The sequence below is a fragment of the Trichosurus vulpecula genome, chromosome 6 (assembly GCF_011100635.1).
Source record: "Trichosurus vulpecula isolate mTriVul1 chromosome 6, mTriVul1.pri, whole genome shotgun sequence".
NCBI lineage: Eukaryota > Metazoa > Chordata > Mammalia > Diprotodontia > Phalangeridae > Trichosurus > Trichosurus vulpecula.
In genome coordinates, this window is record NC_050578.1 from 226,771,078 (window position 1) to 226,794,200 (window position 23,123).

General features: G+C 43.7%; 1 protein-coding gene across 1 annotated transcript in view; it reads left to right on the forward strand.

The window, feature by feature from the left end:
* The window catches only part of SWAP70 (switching B cell complex subunit SWAP70), an 87,664-nt gene extending 69,506 nt beyond the window's left edge, over positions 1–18,158 (forward strand). The window contains exons 8-12 of the mRNA XM_036763898.1: positions 867–974; positions 5,769–5,935; positions 10,895–11,093; positions 13,883–13,979; positions 14,504–18,158. Coding sequence (XP_036619793.1) covers positions 867–974; positions 5,769–5,935; positions 10,895–11,093; positions 13,883–13,979; positions 14,504–14,610 — 678 coding nt within the window. The 3' untranslated portion in view covers positions 14,611–18,158. The remainder of the gene's footprint in view (positions 1–866; positions 975–5,768; positions 5,936–10,894; positions 11,094–13,882; positions 13,980–14,503) is intronic.
* Positions 18,159–23,123: the final 4,965 nt, after the last annotated feature.

Consider the following 23,123-nt stretch of genomic DNA (forward strand, 5'->3'; position numbering starts at 1 on the left):
GGTGGTGGTGGGAGGGAGGGGGGCAGCCGGGGGGGGGGCGGGGGGCTGCGTGCTGCCCACCCCGCCTGCGGCTGGCCCTCAGCTGCCTTTTGTCTTTGTATTCTCAGCACCTAGCACAGTACCTGGCACGTTATAGTCACATAATTAATAAATATTCATTCATTCATTCATTCCTACATGAATGTCTGACCACACTTGTGAAGTTATAGTCTATATCCTCTGCAGAGGGATGATCCAATTAGAGTACTTACAGCCACTTTCTTAGGTTGGATAATAATTTTATGCCAGGTGAGTATTTAAAAGTATTGGTTGGGTTGGCTTTCATATCTATGATCCTCTTAGAGATAGAAGGTTTGAAGATTAAAAATCCTGTGGCTTGTTAACTTTTTAAAAAGTTAATTTGCAAGGCAGCATTGCCTGCTACCTGCCAGTTTACAGTATTAGCCTAAGAACTTACATATGAGGTAATTTCATCTTCAAGGAAGCTGCTTTTCCCTTTCTTCCAACACAGTAGCTGCATAGGGCTATTCTTAGAAGAATGTTATGCTTTTACTGATGATTAATATTTAGTGTCATTTACTCAGATTGTAAAGGACTTGATGTCATGATCAGCAGATCTGTCTGTTAGAATAGGAAGAATGTGCATTAAACACAGTTCTTAAATAGAAGTTGAAAGAGAATGAATTTCTATATTTTTTTGAATTTAGAACATTGAAGCCCAGTGATTCATGAGGTTGCTTGAATGTTCTACAGTGTATTTAAGTGGTTCATTAGAGACAGTGTGTATGGTGTTACTGTTCTCCAAATTGTATGTAAGTGGACAGCTCATTTTTTTGGTTCTGTGTTATTTCTGCCAAACTATACAGAAGCTAGAAGAAGCTGCATCTCGTGCTGCAGAAGAGGAGAAGAAACGTCTTCAGACTCAAGTGGAACTACAGGACAGGTTTAGCCTGGAGCTGGAAAGAGAGAAACTAGTAAGAATCTCATCTGGGGAATGAAAAAGCATTTTTTTTCTTCCACCCAGCAGCGTGAAACCATGGAAAGGGAACAAGTCCTGACTGCGTCCTGACAAGTGACCTCACCTTTCCAGGTTTCAATGAAGGGGCTTGACTAGATCATTTCCAAGATCCTTTTTAACTCTAAAATTTGATGACTATTACGCCTTATTTTCCTTCTTCTCCCTCCTTCCCCCTCCCCAAATATTTTCTTTTCCAAATGAAAAGGGTGTGGGTTAGTGCAATCATGTGAACATCTAGGTCATCGTTACCTCCATTCTCATTGGAATGTCTCATCCTCTCACTAAGGAACATTGACCCAACCAGGATTACTCAGAAATAGAGGCCTCCTAACATATCTTCTTCCCCAAAGCAGTTTCTCATTGTTTGGAATAAAAGAGGCTGTGACTGGAGATGTATGTAGGGGAAAAGAAGGTCAGGGTGAGGGAGGAGTTCACAGACGGCTGAGAGGCTGTTATCTTTCTTTCAAAAGATTTTTTTATTTAGTATTTTATTTCTCCCCACTTAAATGTAAAAACTTTTTAACATTTGTTTTTAAAACTTTGAGGTCCAAATTCTCCCCCTTCCTCCCCACTCTTCCTCCCCACCGCCACATTGAGAAGGCAAGCAATTCAATATAGGTTATGTATGTGTAGGCGTGCAAAACATTTCCATAATAGTCATGTTGTGAAAGAACACATATACCAAAAAGGCCTCAAGAGAAATAAAGAAAGTAAAAAACACATGCTTCAATCTGTATTTAGACACCATCAGTTCTCTCTCTGGGGATGGACAGCATTTTTCAGCCTAAGTCCTTCAGAGTTGTCTTGGATCATTGTGTTGCTGAGAATACCAAAGTCATTCACAGCTGATCCTCTTACAATAGTGTTGTTCCTTTGTACACAGTACATTTCACTTTGCATCAGCTCATACAAGTCTCTCCAGGCTTTTCCGGGAGCATCTGGCTCATCATTTTTCATAGCACAATAGTATTCCATCACAATCATGTACCACAACTTGTTCAGCCGTTCCCTAATTGATGGATATCCCCTCAATTTCCAATTCTTGGCCCCCAGGAAAGAGCTGCTATAAATATTTTTGTACATATAGCTCCTTTTCCTTTTTTTTTCTAAATCTCTTTTGGGATACAGACCTAGTAGTGGTATTGCTAGGTCAAAGGGTATGCAGGTTTTTTTTTTAAATTCTTATGTATTTATTTGTTTATTTATTTAATATTTTTAGTTTTCAGCATTGATTTTCACAAAAGTTTGAATTACAAATTTTCTCCCCATTTCTACCCTCCCCCCACTCCAAGATGGCATATATTTTGATTGCCCTGTTCCCAAGTCAGCCATCTCTTCTGTCACCCCACTCCTCCCCCCCATCCCCCTTTCCCTTACTTTCTTGTAGGGCAAGATAGATTTCTATGCCCCATTGCCTGTATATCTTATTTCCTAGTTACATGCAAAAAATTTTTTTTTGAACACCTGTTTTTTAAAACTTTGAGTTCCAAATTCTCTGCCTTCTTCCCTCCCCACCTACCCTCCCTAAGAAGGCAAGCAATTCAATATAGGCCACATGTGTATCATTATGTAAAACCCTTCCACAATACTCATGTTGTAAAAGACTAACTATATTTTGCTCCTTCCTATCCTATCCCCCTTTGTTCAATTTTCTCCCTTGACCCTGTCCCTTTTCGAAAGTGTTTGCTTTTGATTACCTCCTCCCCCATCTGCCCTCCCTTCTGTCATCCCCCTTTTTTAAAATCTCCTTCCTCCTTCTTTGCTGTGGGGTAAGATACCCAATTGAGTGTGTATGTTATTCCCTCCTCAGGTCAAATCTGATGAGAGCAAGATTCACTCATTCCCCCTCACCTGCCCCTCTTCCCTTCCAACAAACTGCTTTTTCTTGCCACTTTTATGTGAGATAATTTACCCTTTCTATCTCTCCCTTTCTCCCTCTTTCATTATATTCCTCTCTCATCCCTTAATTTGATTTTATTTTCTTAGATATCATCCCTTCATATTCAACTCACCCTGTGCCCTCTGTCTCTCTATATATGTATATTCCCTTCAGCTACCCTAATACTAAGGTCTCATGAATTATACACATCATCTTTCCACGTAGGAATGTAAACAAAACAGTTCAACTTTAGTAAGTCCCTTATGATTTCTCTTTCTTGTTTACCTTTTCATGCTTCTCTTGATTCTTGTGTTTGAAAGTCAAATTTTCTCTTGAGCTCTGGTCTTTTCACTGAGACAGTTTGAAAGTCCCCTATTTTATTGAAAATCCATATTTTGCCTTGGAGCATGGTACTCAGTTTTGCTGGGTAGGTGATTCTTGGTTTTAATCCTAGCTCGATTGACCTCTGGAATATCACATTCTAAGCCCTTCGATCCCTTAGTGTAGAAGCTGCCAGATTTTGTGTTATCCTAATTGTGTTTCCACAATACTCAAATTGTTTCTTTCTGGCTGCTTGCAGCATTTTCTCCTTGATCTGGGAGCTCTGGAATTTGGCAACAATGTTCCTAGGACTCTTCTTTTTGGGATCTTTTTCAGGAGGCGATTGGTGGATTCTTTCAATTTCTATTTTACCCTCTGTCTCTAGAATATCAGGGCAGTTCTCCTTGATAATTTCTTGAAAGATGATATCTATGCTCTTTTTTTGAGCATGGCTTTCAGGTAGTCCAGTAATTTTAAAATTCTCTCTCCTGGATCTGTTTTCCAGGTTGGTGGTTTTTCCAATGAGATATTTCACATTATCTTCCATTTTTTCATTCCTTTGGTTCTGTTTTATAATATCTTGATTTTTCATAAAGTCACTAGTTTCCACTTGCTCCAATCTAATTTTTAAGGTAGTATTTTCTTCAGTGGTGTTTTGGACCTCCTTTTCTATTTGGCTAATTCTGCCTTTCAAGACATTCTTTTCCTCATTGGCTTTTTGGAGCTCTTTTGCCATTTGAGTTAGTCTATTTTTTAAGGTGTTATTTTCTTCACTGTTTTTCTGGGTCTCCTTTAGCCAGTCATTGACTTGTTTTTCATGGTTTTCTCACATCATTCTCATTTCTCTTCCCAATTTTTCCTCTACTTCTCTAAGTTGCTTTTCCAAATCCTTTTTGAGCTTTTCCATGGCATGAGACCAGTTCATGTTTTTCTTGGAGGCTTTTGATGTAAGCTCTTTGACTTTGTTGACTTCTTCTGGCTGTCTGTTTTGGTCTTCTTTGTCACCAAAGAAAGATTCCAAAGTCTGAGTCTGAATCTGAGTCCGTTTTTGCTGCCTGGCCGTGTTCCCAGCCAACTACTTGACCCTTGAGTTTTTCGTCGGGTATGACTGCTTGTAGAGTGTAGAGTACTTTGTCCCAAGCTTGAGGGGCTGCACTGTTGTTTTCAGAGCTTTTTCTACAGAGCAAGCTTTCCCACACCAGTGCTCCTCCTCCCCCAAGAACCACCAACCTGGATTGTGACTCAGATCTGAGCAGGCTCTGCACTCCTGCTCTGATCTGCCACTTAATTCCTCCCACCAGGTGGGCCTGGGGCTGGAAGCAACTGCAGTTGTAGTTCTGTAGCCACACCATCTCTGCTGCCCCTGGGCCTGGTGGCCAAACCGTGAACTCCTTTCATTCTGTCCCCACAGTTTTTTCTCACTAACCTCTTCTGTTGTCTTTGGCATTTGTGGGTTGAGAAGTCTGGTAACTGCCACAGCTGACTGATTCAGGGTGCTAGGGCCTGCTCTGCCTGGCTCCCGGGTCTGGTTGGTTCAGGCGCACCCCACGCTGGGCTCTGCTGTGCTCCGCTCCCAGCTCCGTGTGATAGACCTTACCCAGCAACCATCCGGGCTGTTCTGGGCTGGAGCCCTGCTTCCCTCTGCTATCTTGTGGGTTCTGCAGTTCTAGAATTTGTTCAGAGCCATTTTTTACAGGTGTTTGGAGGGTCCTGGGGGAGAGCTTTAGGCACGTCCCTGCTTTCCAGCTGCCATCTTGGCTCCACCTAAGCTGCGTATGCAGGTTCTATAGTTCTTTGGGCATGGTTCCAAGTTGCTCTAAAGAATGGTTGAATCAGTTCACAACTCCACCAAAGGTGCATTCATGTTTAATTTTTCCCACATCCCCTCCACCTTTGTCATTTTCCTTTTCTATCCTGTTAGCCAATCTAATAGGTATGAGGTAGTACCTCAGATTTGCATTTGAGGGGCTCTTGTCACACTTCACTGCCAGAGTCTGGAGGTGTACCAGGATGGGGAGTGATAGCCTCATGACTCTAGTCTAGGGGAGCCCCAAGGGATGGAAGGGGGAGAGAGAGAGAGAGAGAGAGAGGCAGGCAGACAGCAGGGACTGAGAAAGCAGGGCTAAGTAGGCTCCTCATCCTCTCCTCGACCCCTCCTAAAACACAGAGTGGTTAGTTGGCCAAGCTTTACCCTTTAACTCTTTGCTTGCCTTAGAAAGGACCAAGGTCATTCCACTTAACCCTTTACTGGTAATCCCTCATTGCTTTTCAATGTAGAAGGAGAAGGGAAGGAGATTCTAGAGGGAAAATATTCTTGATTATGGGAGGGAAAGTTTTTAGAGGGCTGGGCATATTAGAGTACTTACATTATATTTGATTCTGAATTCTCAGTTTTTAGATTAGAGTGGGATATCCCTTTTTGAATGGCTGCCCAGTGGTGGTTGGATCATGACGGGGGACAGGCGGGGTGGGATTCTAGGGGTGGCTCTTGTCGGCGAGGCCCTGTCTTCTAGGGTGGAACTTTCACATTTTCTTACTTTATACCATTAGATCCGGCAGCAGATGGAGGAACAGGTTGCCCAGAAGTCATCTGAACTGGAGCAATATCTGCAGAGGGTCAGAGAGCTCGAGGACATGTACCTAAGGCTACAGGAAGCCCTGGAAGATGAGAAGCAAGCTCGGCAAGATGAAGAGACCGTTCGGAAGCTTCAGGCCAGGTGCTGGCTCCTTTTACTAAATGCTCTGATAAGTTTTCTCATCAGCCCGATAAAAAAATGGGCACAAATCCAAAACTGATTTAAATGAGAAGTCTCTTTTAACGCAGGAGTTGCACTAACAGGTCATCCATTATCTCTTTGGAATCTCCTTCCAGCCTCTGCCCATTCACGTGAATACACACGTGCACTTTTAGTTCTCTGAAGCAACTCTCACAGACTATAAATTACTAATAAGTTGCTTTTTTGTATCAGTGAAGAAAGTTTCAGCTGAGGGAGTTTCTTCCACTAGTGAAATTATAGATTCAGACCAAACAGCCCCCAACAACCAGTCTGCTTTTAGCCACTACAATGGGTCTTGGAGGTGAGGCTGGCTTCTTAAAGCTTCTGCTGGTGGCCTCTAGGCTTCTGGTGCTCGTATAGGCTCAGCTCCTCTATAGACTGTGGGATGTGTCTTACCAAACTCACCCAAATAAAAGGGGGCTCATCACCAGAAGGTGGGGCACGAAGCCTCTTTCAGAGGGGTAGGGCAGGGCTTTGATCTGGGACCGTGGAGGGAACCGGGAATCTTCTGAAGTATTCTAGCAGCCCTCTGCTGAAGCGTGACTGTGCCTTGGATGTATGTCTCCTCTCCTTAAATTATTTATCAGTTCATATTATATGCTTCAAGCTCCCACATCCTAAGTTCATAACTGCCCAGAGAGGTCTGATGTTGGGGCTGAAGTCATGGATGAAATGTGTATGCCTCAGGGAGCTTTATTCCCTGGGAGGCCAGGCTGGCTTCAGCTGAACTCTGGGCAAAAGGCTGCCTCTAGACAGTGGCATCGAGGAGAACTGTGGCCATTTTGGTCATTCTTAAGGCAGATAGTGCTTGGGAAGGAGGAGGTGATGTTGTTTCTTGGGCTGAAATCTGCACTAGAGACTTGAGACCTGTCCTGTATACACGTAGAGTCTTGTATCCAGTTCTGGGGCCAAGTTTTAGCAAGATTGTGTAGGGATTGAAAACCATTTCACTTCACTTGAACCTTCCACCCCTTTCAGCCATCACCTTATATTTCCCTTCCCTTTCTAAGAGTCAAACTTCTAGAAAATTCTGTGCTAAGTAGTAAAAACATCATCACTTTCAAGGTAGAAGGTGATTCTTCTCTAGCAGAGACGTCACCCTCTGGAGAAGGAGGATGGGGTGTGGTGTAGGGACCTAAAGTGAGGCCCAAACCAGATTAAAATGTAATTGGGAAATGTCTGGCAAACAAAGCAAAATAAAACAACACAACAGAGACAAGAGAAGATTGAGAAGATTCCTTGGTTGTTAAGGTTGCTTCAGAAAGTTGATTGCGGGAATTCCCTTTATGGAATTTTAATATTATTCTCTAGGTCATCTAGTTTGACTCTTTCATTTGACATATGGAAGAAACTGAGTTCCCAGAGGGGGAATATTGCAGTAATGGAGGAGCCATGACTAGAGGTCTGAGATCCAGGCCTGCCTTCCGCCATGCTGTCTTGGGTGGTCTTCCTGAAAGCAGGGGCCTGGATTAGGTGACTGGTGAAGTTCTTTAAGCTGATTATTCTCTAATGTAATAAGTTAATCATAACTTACAAGGCCAAGCTTATAATTTATTTTAAGACTTTTTTTGTTTAAACTACATGATATTTGTGGACTGTAGGTTGCACTTGCAAGAAAAAGCCATAAAGTTGGAAGGAAAGTTAAATGTAAACAAAATCTTTCTAACTTTATTGCATCTTGTAGAAGGAGCTGGCCTCTTCTGTAGAAGACAAAGTGTTCCCTTATTAGAAGGCAAGTGTGTTTACGATGTATAGGTTACAAATTAGAGGAGGCAGGTTTTGGTTAGCCAGTGCCATAATATTCTAATAGATGGCTTCTCTTTGAAAAACGTAGTCACATGATGGTGGAGAAGAGGCAGAGACTCGCCTGAGCTCTCTCTAAAAACCTTCCAAAAAAGTTTAAATAATGTCTCAAAAGAAAAAACTCAAGTGCAGAACCCACAAAAGGATGGGGCAAAACAATTCACTAGCCCAAGACAAGTTAGAAGGTCAGCAGGAAAGGTCTGTTGTACCAGGGTGAGATTTGAGCATAGTCCGCACCCCGGCAAACCAGCAGTAGGCCTTGGGGGTGACTGGCGGCAGTGGTGGTTTCCAGACCTCTCAGCCCACAGAAGGGGTCAGACTACTAGTCAGAAGGAGATTACAGGGGTCCCTTTGCTGGCACAATAGGACTGTGTTGCATGACCCATATTTAGATCTGGGTCGCAGGCATGCACCTCAGTTCCAGGGTGAGGAGGAACATACCAGAATTTATGGCTACAGAGGAGCTAGGACCCTGGTCACAGATCCAGGGTGGAAAAGAGTGCTTGTGGTCACTCACAGACCAGAGCACAGGCCAGGAGAGTATTAAACAGACCTCTCCCTAGATCATACTACCTTGGAAGAACTGAAAACTTACCCGTCCCCAGAATCATCTCTGAAACAGCCACACAAAAAACCTGAAGCTTGGAAAAATGCCCCCTCCACTCTGGGAGCAGAGCCCAACTTTAGCATAGAGTTAAACATCAAGAAATAGGCTGGAAAAATGAGGAAACAGCAGAAAAACGTATCCATCTGTGTTGGCTTCATCAGTACCTGTACTAAAATTGGAGTGATACAGAAGGGATTAGTGTGGTCCCTGTTTGAAGATGATGGATGTATTCCTTATTTTTTATAATGGGTATCACATTTCTTGTCATTTCAGTGGGTGAGGGAGGGAGAGAGAGAGAAAATTTGGAACAGAAAATCAAAATGAAATTTAAAAATAAAATATAAAAAAAGATTTTCATTAAAAATGTAGTCATACGCATGTAATAAGCTTGAAAATATTTTCTGGTCCAACATGATCTACGCAGGAACTAAGACTTCGGGTCCACATAATCCAGCAAATATTTCTTCTTGGCCGTGTGCTCAGACATTGTCAGTACTTAAGTGCACCATGGTCTTTTCGGTTTGGGGACCTTCTCGATTAAACTGATTGGTACCTTCTTCAGGCCTTCTCATCCTGTGCATTTCTTATCCATGTCCTCCTTACAGAGGGTCTGCTCAACATATTGGGGGCCTTCCTTTAGGTCTTTTAAGATCGTGTGGGTATCAGGGCTGTTAACCTGTTAGCCTTTGCTTTCTGTATGTGACTGAACCAACTTTCCTGGGCTTCCATTTCTTTGATGCTAATCTGAATGGTACTTCTTGCACCCGCTCCGTCCTCGGTAACATGCTGCAGCCCATTTCTGAAAACTCTCTGTCTCTCTTTTGTCCTTTGGCGATCTGCAGTTTTGATTCTTCAAAGCATTGTCCTATCACATAATTGGAAGCCACATGGCAATAACTTAAGAATATTGGTCTTAAAAAGTTGGGTTTTTGTTTCAGGGAGAAGGTTGGGGTCTTTGGAAATGCTTTGCTGTTTCCCACATACAGTCCAGTTCACTTTCTTTTGAATTTTGGGCACGGTTCATTGTCTAACTGTTGTGTCCGTGTAAAATGTGTAGACCAATGAAACAGCTGAATGAGCTTTCCCTCCACCTGTGCATATCAGAGGATGGATGATGAGCATTTGTTATCAGCTTGGTTTGGGCTCCTGCAACAAAGGCATCATGCTGAATGCAATAAATGCTCTTTGTTGATGGTGGTGATGATAAAAATCAAGGAAATAAGCTTCCCCCCCCCCACCCTTGTAGCTGGGCTTATTTTTATCCTAATTGCCTTTGTTGAGTGGTTAAGCTGCCATTTGCAAGGCTGCCAAATAAGATATCTAACTCCAGGATGGGTTAAAGTAATTCACATGAAAAAAGACCTCAAAGTTTTATTGACTTGCAAGCTCAGTGTGTGCCAGTTAATTTGATCTCGAGATGCAGGGTCCAGAGTGAGAGAGGGGACGGCAGGGCTCATGTCCTCTAGCCTGGACCGAGCACTCCTGGAGTGTCCTTCTGGGCACCGTGTTTCTGAGAGAACATTGGAGAGCCAGAAGGCATCCAGAAGAAGGCTCAGAGCCATGCAGTAGGAGGAGCAGATGAGGAACTTTGGAGAGTAGGGGTGGGGGTGCCTGAAAGACTTCAGAGAAATGTCACAGCAGGACTCCACATGTATATTCTACCCAGTGACCCTCTGGAGCAGGTGCCAGATACGAGAAGGGGTGGCCCAGCTTGGCCCAGAGAGAGAGAGAGAGCGCTAGGGCCAAGGTGGGAGTGATTAAGAGGCTTAATGCAAGCACAGACTTTCTTACGGCAAAAGTTGTTCAGAAATAGAATCATTGCCTGGCAAGTCAAATCAGATTAACATGTATTTATGAAGCACCTACTGTGTGCCAGACACCATGCTGGGCACTGGCCAGACAGCTTCCTGCTGATGGAATTATTCACTCGGAGGCTGCTCCACTCCCCGCTGGGGATGGATGTAAGAGCGGATGCCTGCATGGGCCGGGAAGTTAGATTACAGGAACACTGATGATCCCGTCCAACTCGGAGATCCTGTAATTTCCTGTCAATTTCCTTTCTGTTTATTTTAGGGGAATTACAGATTTTGTATCTGACCTATCAAGCGGTGATTCCTGACTCTCCATATCAGGTTCTATTCTCTGTGTGTGCATGTAGTTTCCTGTCCCTAATGGTAATGGACTCCTTACCCTTCAATGCCTGGAGACCTTTGCTGCCTGACAGCTTACCACATTCCCTGTAGTGCATGCTCATTTGCTTTTTCATCCCACAGTGACTGGGAGCTTTGCCTGAGTGCCTAGAAGACATTCCTATTCCTCTTTCCCCACTTTTGTCACCACCCTCCTCCCACAAGTTCTTTGGCTGTGTTTGATGAGGTTGTCATCACATCTGGCAGGTCTTTCATGAATAGTAAGTTGGTGCCTGGCAGTAGATGTGGTGAGCTGGAGTGGCCTTTTCTCTGTTTGACCCCCACTTCTCCCCTCCACAGGTTGCTGGAAGAAGAGTCTTCTAAGAGAGCTGAGCTAGAGAGGTGGCACTTGGAGCAGCAGCAGGCCATCCAGACCACCGAGGCCGAGAAGCAGGAGCTGGAAAACCAGAGGATGCTCAAGGAGCGTGCCCTCCAGGAAGCCATGGAGCAGCTGGAGCAGCTGGAATTGGAGAGGAAGCAGGCACTCGAGCAGTACGAGGTGAGCTCCCACCTTTTCGGGGGCTGGAGGACAGCAGTGCGAGGCACAGTTTGTAAGGAAGAGCCTGAAAACTGGGGGGAAAAATAAAAAAGGTAGAAAAAGAGGGTGCCTTGGGATAAGATTCTTATACTAGATTGAGGTTTAATCCTTAGATTGGTGAATAAAAGGCTCTTCTGTTGCTGCAAACATTTAGGGCTTCCTTTTTTATTTTGAAAAAGTATTTTTTATTCTGAATGTAATGAATATCAAAAAAAGATGTGCAAAGTGGTAAAGAAAATCTTTTTCCGTATAGCTCGCTTTTTAAGAGAGCATGTAATTCAATGTCATACCTTTACCACTGTCCTGTTTGTCTGTGCTTCCATCTGAACTTTTATCTGCTCCTTTGTGTTCACTGTCCTTTTAAATAAGCTTTTATTAAAGGCTTTTGTTCCTTATATCACTGTAATGTCCTTGGTGTTCCTACTTCTCCCCATATGTCATCCTATGTAATACGTAGTATTTTTTTATTTCTTACTAGTATTTTATTTTTCCCCAATTACATGTAAAGACAATTTTAAACATTTAAAAAAAAATTGAGTTCCATATTTTCTCCTTCCCTGCTGCCTTCTCCTCTGCCCTCCCTAAGATGGTAAATACTTTGATATAGGTTAAAAATGTACAATTATGTAAAACATTTCCATATTCATCATGTTGTAAAAGGAGAAACAGACCAAAAGAAAAAAAAATCACACAAAAAAAGTGAAAGATAGTATGCTTCAATCTGCATTCAGACTCCATCAGCTCTTTCTCTGGATGTGGATATAACATTTTCCATAATGACTCCTTTGGAATTGCTGAGAATTGCACAGAATTGCACAGTCATTCATAGTTGATCAGTCTTATAATATGGCTGTTCCCGGTGTGCAGTGCTTCCTGGTTCTGCTCACTTTGTTTTGCATCTGTTCATGTAAGTCTTTCCGAGTTTTTCGGATATCAGCCTGCTCATCATTTCTTGCAGCACAACAGTATTCCATTACAATCACGGGCCACAACTCATTCAGCCATTCCCCGGTTAATGGACATCATCTCAATTTCCAGTTCTTTGCTACCACAAAAAGAGCTGCTATAAATATTTTTGCACAATAGGGCCCTCCCCTTTTTTTTTTAAATCTCTTTGAGATACAGACCTAGTAGCAGTGTTGCTAAATCAAAGGGTATGCATCATTTGCACATAGTATTTTTAAAGGGAAAAAGAAAAGAAAGAAGAGGGAAAAAATCAGCAGAACTGATCAATACCTTGTGAAAGTCTGAAAATATGTGCAATGGACAATCCTTGTGGACCTCCCATCTCTGTGAAGGGCTTGGAGTTGGAGTGTCTTCTGACCCGTGCTGTTTGTTTGTAATTGTGCAACATTCTTTTGTTTTATTGTTGTTCTTTCCGTCTGTGCATTTTCTAGAGGCTTCAGTGAACTTTTATTTTTATTTTTTTTGACAGGACTGTTGATAGCACTTACCTCCCCCCTAAGTTATTCTTAGAAAGGGAAAAAACCCAATACCTGTTAACAAATAAACGTAGCTGAGCAAGACAAATTCACACATTGTCTGTGTCCAAAAATGGATGCCTCATTCTGTCCATTTGGTCCTTTGCCCTTCTGCCAGGAGGTAGGAGACATTTCCATTACTGGGCCTCTGGAATTGTGGTTGATCTTTGCATGGATCAGAGTTCTTAAGTCTTTCCAAGAATATTTTCTTAATGTTTTTGTGATGGTATAAATTGTTCCTCTTGCTCTGCTCCTTTCCTGCTGCATCAGCTTTCCTTGAGACCCTCCCTTTCATTATTTCTCGTGGTACAATAATAATTTCATTCTTGTATTATAATTTGCTCAGCTATCCCCCAATTGTTGAATGCCCCCTTAGTTTCCCCTTCATTGCTATAACAAAAAGAGCTGTTGTAAGTACTTTTTGTGTATGTGGGTTTTTTTTTTCTTCTTCCTCTGATCTTTTTGGGGTATAGGGCTAATAACGATAGGTGTCCCTTTTTCTTGAAAGCCTTCACTTAGCCCGACCATTCCCTTAACCTTTCTATTTTTCCAGATCCCTTTTCCCTTTCACATTTAAATTCCTAGAAATCACTCAACAAGCATTTAGTGAGTGCCTACTATGTGCCAGGCATCATGCTAGGGATGCAAGTACCAAGATCGAAAGCAATCCCCATTCACAAGGAGGTTACATTCTAATGGGAGAGATGGGAAGTACACATAGAAAATATATATAGCATAAACGTAAAGGGGATACATATGGGGCTAAATCTTGAAGCATTGTGCATACATGTTAACTGCTATTCCTCTTCCAACTCCTGCTCTTTTTTTCGTGCTGCTAATTCAGAGGTATTAAGCTTTTTCAGCAGGCACCTGTTGTTTCATTGAGATTGAAGTCACATGAACTGAATTTTACCTGCTTTTATTGTCTCAACAAAGGAGTGTTTTCAGTCTGGAAAGGGCAAGGATTAATGGCCTTCTTGGAAAACTGGAGATAACCATTCAGACTGAAGCTGGGGAGTCTGGAGGTAGATTGTTGGACGAGGTGACCTCTGAGTCTTAGACTGGAGGATTCTCTAGTGGTCGGAGAAGAGTTGTGTTTGAGGAAGGCTTCTTTGTACCTCGTCATGTTGGTTTGATGCCAGGAAAATCTGAAAGTTCCCAGATTCTGGATTGCTTTTTCAGATCGCTTTTTTTGTTAGCGTAATGACTATGCACATGTAAACTTGGAAAACTCCTCTGTCTAATCAAAGTCCAAACTCTTTATTTCAGGGAGTCAAAAAGAAGCTAGAGATGGCAGCCAGCAAGACCAGGAGCTGGAAGGATAAGGTGGCCCAGCATGAGGGGCTCATTCGATTGATAGAACCAGGTAAGGGCTCTGTGAAGTCAGCACCAAGTTCACCTGGGCTTTTAGTCCCCTGTTTGTCTCTGTGTGATTCTGCAGCAAGGATCCTTTCCTATCCTGTGTCATAGAGTCCATACATTTCTCAGAATAGTGTCTTCACATGCGTGAGATAAAATGCAATGGTTGCAAAGGAGACATTATGCTGAAAGATGCTTATAAAGAGATGAAAAAATCAAGTTTATGGATTCTAGGTTAGCCCCTCTTCTAGAGTGTGCTTTTGGCCAGAAGGATTAGAAACCAAAGCTATTTGTGGTAATTGTGTTTTGACTTTTCCTGGGAGCCAGCCTCTTAATTGGGAGAAATGGCCTGCTGATCAGAAAGAAGTACAACCTTCCACAGTCTGAAATTGTAGATATAGATAGCGGACAAAGTATAAGTTTTCATTTTGTTTCCAGGCACTGTGATAATGGAATGTAGTGCCTGTAACATGTATGTGTACCGTACACGTCTGATATAAAAGCTAGCATATAGGCATGTTTGTTTTTCAGGTTCAAAAAATCCTCACTTAATTACAAACTGGGGACCGGCAGCCTTCACTCAAGCAGAACTCGAAGAGAGAGAGAAGAGCTGGAAAGGGAAGAAGAGCACAGAGTGACTCCCAGGGCAGACGCCACCCGCCCCTGGAGCCAGAGGTCAGGTGGAGCTGGGGAGCTTTGTGCCAAAGACATTGCAGTGTGTGGCCCTGCCGCGGTCACCCCCTGAGTGCTGCCGGCTGGGCCAGCATGAAAAAGGAGATGCTATTTTATGCACCTCTCTGCACGAGGGCCGTCTCTGAAGCAGCGTCACAGATGTCCACCCCGTTTGTTTATTGGTCTTTGTCTCCCCTTCCTGCTCCCCCCCCCCCCCCATAGAGACAGCTCTCATTTTTCTACCCAAGTGGAGGGGAGCTACAGCAGTGTACAGTCTCCAGATACACCTTTGTTTTTGTAATACGTCCTCTTTGCTCTTGGCAATGTAGGAATCTCCCTGGCCAGGAAGCTGTCCAAGCATATACCATTCATACTGACCACTGACCAAGTGATGCTCTCATGGGGCGATTGGGAATTGTGACTTCCTGGTTGCCCCTTCAGAATATCGTTGGCCATGTGGAATTTTCCTGAGTTCCTTCCCTTTCCTTCCCAAGAAACAGATACGCTGTCATGTGTGTCTTCTTCCTCTTGAGTCTAATATTCACTTTCCCTGAATTCCCAGCCAACTGTAGGCTGGCCTGTGTTAATGGACATTCTCTACTGCTGCCCACCATTGCTTTGTGTTCCCTAAAAACCCAGCAGCTAGGCTGCAGAGAAGATGACCTTGGGAGCAAGCTAATTTGGAATTAAAAATGGGCAGTGGGTGATCCAGACTCTCTGTAAGTGGGTAATAGAGAATGGTCTGTATCAGCCTGGCAGCCAACTCAGTGGTTACAAATGGTGGCCTGTCACTGTCCCGTGGACTTCCTAGGACCCACTGTATATTGAGTGGTGCTGAAGATGACATTAGATAAGAACAAGAGATGAGAGACAGATAATGTGATGTAGTGGGTAGAACACAGGTCTCGAAGCCAGGAAGGTTCACATACTGATAGATTGGTCATGGGCCTCTCTTTGCTCTCTCAGGCTATAATTTGCCAAGAAGGTGCTGACCTGCATTGGTAGAGGGACTTTCCTCACATGGGAGTTCCCTGTGCCACTGGAATTGCAGGTCTAGTTCTTGTCCCTAAGAACTAGGTTAAAGAGGCTGCTTGGCTTCACAGGTTGTCTTGTGCATTTTAGGAAGCCTTTCCATACTTGTTTTGGGTTCAGATAGTGAGAAAACAATATCAGAACAACACCTTTTGAATATAATTTAAAAGCATAAGTAACCCCATGGGGGGTAACACATATTCTCAAAGTGGTGCAGCCATCTGGGGATATTTCATGGAACCAACTTCGGAAGCTTATAATGGCTTAAGGAGAGAATTCAGCATTCATTTCTACTAACGTTCTCCTTCCCCACCTAACATTAAATGGATAAAGTGTCCTGGTCAGACGTCAAATACCCTCACCCGCAGACATCACCATGGTGGTTCGGATGAGATGGGATTTCAGTGGCTTGGGCCCTCCTGCTTCCACCCTGGCCTCAGTGCAGATGTTTGCATGAAAACAGCTGAATCATCTTTTCTTGTGAGCGCTCTAAAAATCCCATCACCTTGTGGCCAGTCTTCAGGGACTGAGCTTCTCCACACTCAGGCTGGTCCCGGGCTTGAAATCTTCTCAGCATCATAGGACACGCTAGAGCTCGTGTTTCACTGGTGGAGCCTTCAAGAACCGAGGCTTGTTTTCACACCATGCTGAAGCACTAGAGGAGTGTGTTAGTGGAAGATGGATATTAATAATATTAAACCATTCTGAAATGTCATGCATGCAGATTCATATTATTTTAGACAAATGTAGCTACAATTGAAAGGGATATAATCCTGTAAGTTACTGCCTCTTATCTGAGTAAAAGACATTAATCAGTTAAATGCCATTATGAATTTTTAATCATGTTGCCTTTGGCAGTTAATTGAAGCATAAGTTTATTTAATGTTCACTTCCTCCTGCCTTTGTAAATTTTATTTTCTTATTTTTAAAAGTTACTTCCCATTAGGGTTCTTGAAAATTTGCAGATAACAGTTTGGGTTTCTGCTTCTTCTATCCAGATATTTATCAGTATTATTACTTTGTTTATTCAGTAATGTATTTTACAGGTATGGACTGAGGCCTAGCGTCAGCCTTTTAGAGTCATCCTAAACTCTGCCTATAAGATCTGCAGATGTGAAAGAGGACAGATAATTTTCTCTTAATTCGATTAAGGATTCCACATGTGACTCCAGTATAACAAATCACTAATAAGGAACCTAGACTTTCTAAAGAAGTATAAAGCGCTGGATGAAAAAATGCTTATCTTCAAGGAAAACACCTTGCTTTGTGCTCTTAAAGGAAGGGATGGGGAAGGCCCCTGCTCCCTGATGAAATGCCCTCTCTCTCCTGAAGCAAACAGACCATGGCCCCAAAGGCTCAGCCCCATCGTTGGCTCTTGAGAATCTGCCTTTGGCCAGCTGCTTCCACCTCGCTTGGCTCCCACAAGGAGTATTCTTAACTTCATCTCAACCCTGGCCAAGTGGTTAAGTAATTTTCAGTTAAATATCAGTGCCAGAGATCTTCAGCGGACATCTGTCATATGCAGTGTGTAGTATTCTAAATACCCTAGTTACCATAGAGGAAAAAGTAGCATCATGTTAAAAACCATTTAATTCCAGTGGATTTTTGTGGATTATGGACAACATGAAAATGAGTTAATTCAATTCATAATTGGAATAATTGGGTGAATGCTCCATGGTCATCTGGTTCAGCCTCTCCTTGGAAAGGATAGCGTCTGCTATCTCCCCAACAGGGGGTCCCCCAGACTTGGCTGAAGTGCCTCTAAGGGAGGGCCAGCCAGCTGGCTTCCAAGGCTGCCCGCTTAGCCCAGTCTGGGGCCGCTCTGTTGGTCAGGAAGTTTTTCTTGATATCAAGCTTTAATTTGCTTCTTTGAAACTTGCATCATCTGGTCTAATCCATCTTCCCACTGATGGCCCTTCAGCCATGGGCCTTCCCTCCTCCCCAAGACTTCTCTTTACATTCAGACTCTCCAGGTCCTACAGCCAGGCCTTGTACGCATGAACTCAGTGCCATTCTCCATCCTCATCAGTATTCTTCCTGATGTTTGAAGTAAAGTGCTCTTTGTGGCAGAGTGCCCACAGACCACAGCAGTATCTGGATTCTGCTTGCTGTGGGCCATTGGTTCCTAAATGGCTAGCAGTGTGATTGTTTAATGGAGAAAGAGGTCAGAAAACACAGGTAATGAAAAGGTTAACATACTTTTGTGTTCTGTTAGGTCTGAAGGTGCAGTGGGAGTGTGTGTTGTAATTTACAAGCAGTCTTATTGTCTGAACACTCCAAGATTGGCCATGTTCAACTTGCCTAACTTTTTGCTAATTTTCCTAAAATATTTTGAAGTGTTTTGTATCATTTTTTAGGAAAACAGACCAAATAAGAACAGGAAAAATACATGAATGACCTGAATTTAGAACTGTCCACATTAATAAAACAGTGGGGGAAAGTACGGTGTGTTTCTCAATAAAGAAATATATGCATATGCTCAGTTTTGTGGAAGTTACTCCAAAAAAAAAAAAAACCCAAACAACAGAACAGCACACTGTGTGGTAAACTCAGTAACTGAGCAAAACCGATGCTTAGAGGAAAGGTTTTCTTGCCTTTGGTTTCTGAGCCGTTAGTATGGGGGAGATAATGGATGGATGATGGGCTTGTCAGAGTGGTTGGATCAGGTCACATGAGAAAACTTATAAAGACGTTTCTCCCTCACACGTCTTGTGTCTTTCTATGCCTCTGGGCTTTCTTTTTGACTTTTGATCCACAGATTAAACAGTTTGGAGAGGTTTTTTTTGGGAGGGAAGAGCCAGAGCAGACTCAGAGCCCAGCTGGTGAAACCTTCCACTTCTCATAAAGATGTCTGGGTCTGCTCATGACTGCTTGGACCCTTGGCAGCAAGGGAACTGGGAGCTGGGGATCCGCATTTGAAACCCAGAGATTAGATTTGGTGCATCAGGAATGCATATACACAATTACATTATTTTGATCTTTTATCTCCCCCCCACCCCAAAAGAGCCATTGTGACCCCAACTCTCATAGGATTGGGGGGGTCCACTGATTTTTTTGATACTCGGTTGTGTCCATCTCTTCGTGACTCCATTTGGGGTATTCTTTGGCAAAGATTCTGGAGTTGTTTGCCATTTCCTTCTCCAGCTTATTTTACGGGTGAGGAAACTGAGGCAAATTGGTAAAGTGACTTGCCCAGGGTCACACAGTAAGTGTCTGAGGCCATATTTGAGCTCAGATCTTCCTGACTCCAGGCCCAGCGCTTTATCCACCACGCTCCTAATACTTAAAAGGTCAAGAGCTGCTGCTGTACTGCTGGGAGTGTCCATTCCTCCCCCACCTTTTCTCCATTGTCCCTCTCTTCCCCCATCTTCATGAGATCCATTGCAGGATCTGTAAAGAACTCACATATTTGGCTTTTCTTCCTGTGTGTTTTGAATTTGCTTTCTTTCTCTAATTTTTTTCCCACTTCTACCTCTTTTTAAATCAGCTTCATTTCCAGATGCATCCCTCTTTCTCCCCTACCACTGAGCAATCCCTTGTCAGAAAGAATAAAAAAAAGCTGCTTATCAAAACCAACCAACACATCAAGTCTTGGCATATTCTATATTAAATTCACTTCCAGGGATAAGATTTTCCTTTTCTTTTTGCCCCCTCCCTTACTTCCCAAACACATACATGTATGCGTGTGCGCACATACAGAGGTGAGGGCCCTATCGTCTTGTTTCAAACTTCATTTCCTCCAGCCACGGAGGTGAGAGTACACTTTCCTTTTGGTTCTGTTTATTTCCTCATGTCCCATTTTATCCCCTGTGAAATTAAAAAAAAATTTTTTTTCTCAGTCCTGTTCCCAAATCAATCAAGCTATATTTCGGGCACTGTGCTAAGTGCTAGGAATACACAGATAAAAGTGAAATAATTCTTGAGACAACATAAACATGCCTACCTACGTACATAATATATACAAACTGATTATAAGGGAGTTTTAGGGAAGGATTGTACAAGCAGCTGGGGGACCAGTAAAGCTTCATCCAAGTGTCCTTCGAGCTGAGTAATGAAGGCCATGGGGGTTTCCAAGAGGTGGAGGCCAAAAGAGAGTACATGGCAGACAGCCAAGGACAAAGGCCAGACCATTCATGGTTGATGGACTACGTGAAGAACAGAGAGTAGGCCAGGATGGCTAGGCCTCAGTGAGGTGGGGAGCAAGGTGTATACGGCCGGAAAGATTAGGAAGGAGCCAGGCTGTCTAGCTACCTTTGCTATGTCTGCTGAAACTGCCCAAGCTTAGGGCCTCTGGCTTGGCAGAAGTGGGGATGGGCCCTTTCCTCACTGGCATCTCTCTCCATAGTCATAAGCTGCAACAGGCACGCAGGCCAGTTGTGTTGAGTGGAACAAAATGTGTTTTACTTGAGGCTTGAGACTTTCTAGGAGCATGAACCGCATACAGGTAAGGAGTTAAAGCTTGCTCTGGCTTTCATAGGAAATAAGTCAGATCCCACCATTTTGAATGTCTGTCCAGCTACCCAGTTTGATCTTTTCTTGGGGCCTGGTTATCCATAGGCTCCAACCTGGTCCAAGTAACTTCTCCTTAAAACTGAGGAAGCAGTGGATGCATTTGGAGGCCTCGGTCCAGGGAGAGGGTGTTTCTAAGTCATAAGTCCACCCTTGTGTTCAGGTCCTATAGATTTCTACTTCTCATTTCAGCAAAAATTCAAATATTTTAAAATAACCTATTGGATATAAGGAGCTCTACAATAGCTTAGGGACATAAAGGTCCTCCGTCATTCCCCCAAAGTCGCTGTCTTCAGGGGGGATACATCTTGGAGGGATAAATCAAAAACCATTTGTTAAATGCTGGAGGTACAAAGAAAAAGCAAAACCAGCCCCTGCCCTCAAGGAGTTCACATTAGAATGGGGGAAGACAACATAGACATAAGTCAAAACATATAAGATAAATACAAAATAGATGGAAAGCCATCAATGTCTGTAAGAGAGGTTAGTAGTGGAAAGCGAACTTGGAATCTGGGGAAGAAGACAAGAAAAAACACACCCGTGCTCAGACCAACAGAACCTTAGTGGGGAAGGTGCTAATAGGTGAGGGGAGAGGGGCATGCCAGGAAGAGAAGGTGCTTGAGCTGTCTTCAAGGAAGCCAGAATTCTAGGAAGTAGGGATGAGAACATTCCAGGCATGGGGGCCAGCTAGTGCAGTAACAATGGAGGTGGGGATAAAGCATGACTACAGAGGGTGAGGGAGTGAAGGAGGGATCAAACAGCTCTAGGAATATCTGAGGGAGAGAGTCCTAATGCCTGGGGAAATTATTTTCCTTATTTTTTTTGTTCTCCTCAGAGCCTGGGTTGGTTGGTCCATTGTTTATCTGGGAACCTGAGTCTAATCCGGTGTCAACCTATGGGGTGCAGAGATCCTCAGTGGCTTGTACTATAGATGATGGTCACAGATCACAAAAACTGAGGGTTGAAGGGACCTCAGCAGCCCTTTGGTCAAACCCATACAAGAAAGGAATCCTCACCATAACCCCAAAGTGGTTGTCCAGACTGTTTGAATGATCTCAAATGAGGGGGAACTCGCCACCTCTCAAGGCGGCTTTAGTCATCAAGAAGTTTTTCCTGAGAGGAAGCTTAAATTTGCCCTTCTCCAACTTCTACTTATTGCTTCTGACTATTAATAGGGATGAGCCAATGAGAAAAGAGCCTGTCCCCACTTCTGCAAACAGAGGCCCCAACCTTGGACAAAGTGGGGGCCAAAGAAAACAAGTATAATCCTTCCATATAATGGCTCTGCAAATACCCAAAGACAGCTACCTTATCCTCTCAACTCTTCTCCAGGCGAAATGCTGCCAGTTTCTGCAACAGATTCCCTGGCATGAACCATTCTGGCCCTTCACCCTCCTTGCCCTCATCTGGATGCTCTCCAACTTTGTATCCCTGATCTCTGGTACTCATAATATAACACGAGACTCTGGACGTCTGACAAGGCAGAGAACTGAGGACCTACCACCTCTTCATGGCTGGGGGCTGTGCTGCTTTAGATGCAGCCCAAGCTGTCATAAGCTTTTTTAGGCTCCAGCCATCCTCATACTGCTGACTCACACCGAGTTTGCATTTCGCTAACATTGTCATCTTTTTCAGATAAACATCTGAAAAAATATGCAAACATCTACCCTACCGTGCCTCCCCCTTTCTGTATTTGTGAAGTTGATTTTGTGGAGCCAAGTATGACTCGACATTTATTTCCTTTGGCATTTCATCTTGTTAGATTCAGCTCTGTGACTCTAGCCTGTCAGGGTCTTACTGGATCCTGACCATTGTCCAGTTAGCATTAGCTGTCCCTTCCAGTTTTAGGTCATCTGCATATTTGATGAGCATTTCATCTAGACCTTTGTCCCGAGTCTCTGCTAGGGCTAGAGAATAGACTTGTGGCTTCATTGGTATAGGGAACTCCCTCTACGGATGCAGGTTGGCACCTTCAATGCATCTTAGTCTCAGCATTGCCTGGATCACTGAGGTTGAGCGATTTGCCCAGTATGTGCCAGGAGGAACTTGAACCCAGATCTTACCGGCTTTGAAGCTGGCTATCTGCTGCTTTGTGCGGACTGAATTAACTTATTAAGCACTTAGTATAGGCAAAGTATTGTGTGAGTGCTGGAGATATAAACAGAAAAGCAGGACAGTCCCTGTCCTCGGGGAGCTCACATCCTAATGTGGAAGATAGTACACGTGGAAGTCAGGTGGAAAGGTCCCAAGGTCTTTAGGCTACAGCAGCAGAGCAGATGGCAAGGGATTTTCTTTCGTGTTATTTCCAGTGATAAAATCACTGGATCTTTGATACCTGTGGCAGTAGCCCCTGCCAGAGCAGTGGTTGCTTCCAGGGCTGAGGGCACTGGGCTGAAAGCAATGGTATTCCAAGTGCTCTCAGGCTTAGGGTCCTGGGCTGTCTACATCATGGTCTGAGGGGAAATGGTAGTCAAGGTGGTGGGGATGAAGATTTGCCTTGCTTAGCACATGTTGCCTCCTGTCTCTCCTTTTGAGTGCCTTGCTGCCTTAGCTAGGCTGGCTTGCCTGACCTGTGAATTGTGATTGGTTTTAGCATTTGGTGGGGATGACTGATCCTTCTCCACAGGAGCCACTACCCCAGATGATGGTTGCAAGGGTTAGGCTGAAAGCAGGACCAGTTGTATGGATGGAGGGTGCCGCCATTCTCTGGTCTCTTGTGCTTATCTGTCAGTATCAGCTGGTAGGCAGTTGTTGCTGTTGGTGATGAGGAAGGCGGGCCCCTTCTCCATAAAGATTTCTGCCCTTAATGATGGTTGCAGGGGTTGGCTGGAAGTCTAGGTCCAGTGATTTGGGGGACACTGCTGCTCCCAAGGCTCTTGGGCTCAGGGGTCTGGGCTATCTCCATCAAGGTTTGAGGGCAGATGGTGGTCAAGGTGGT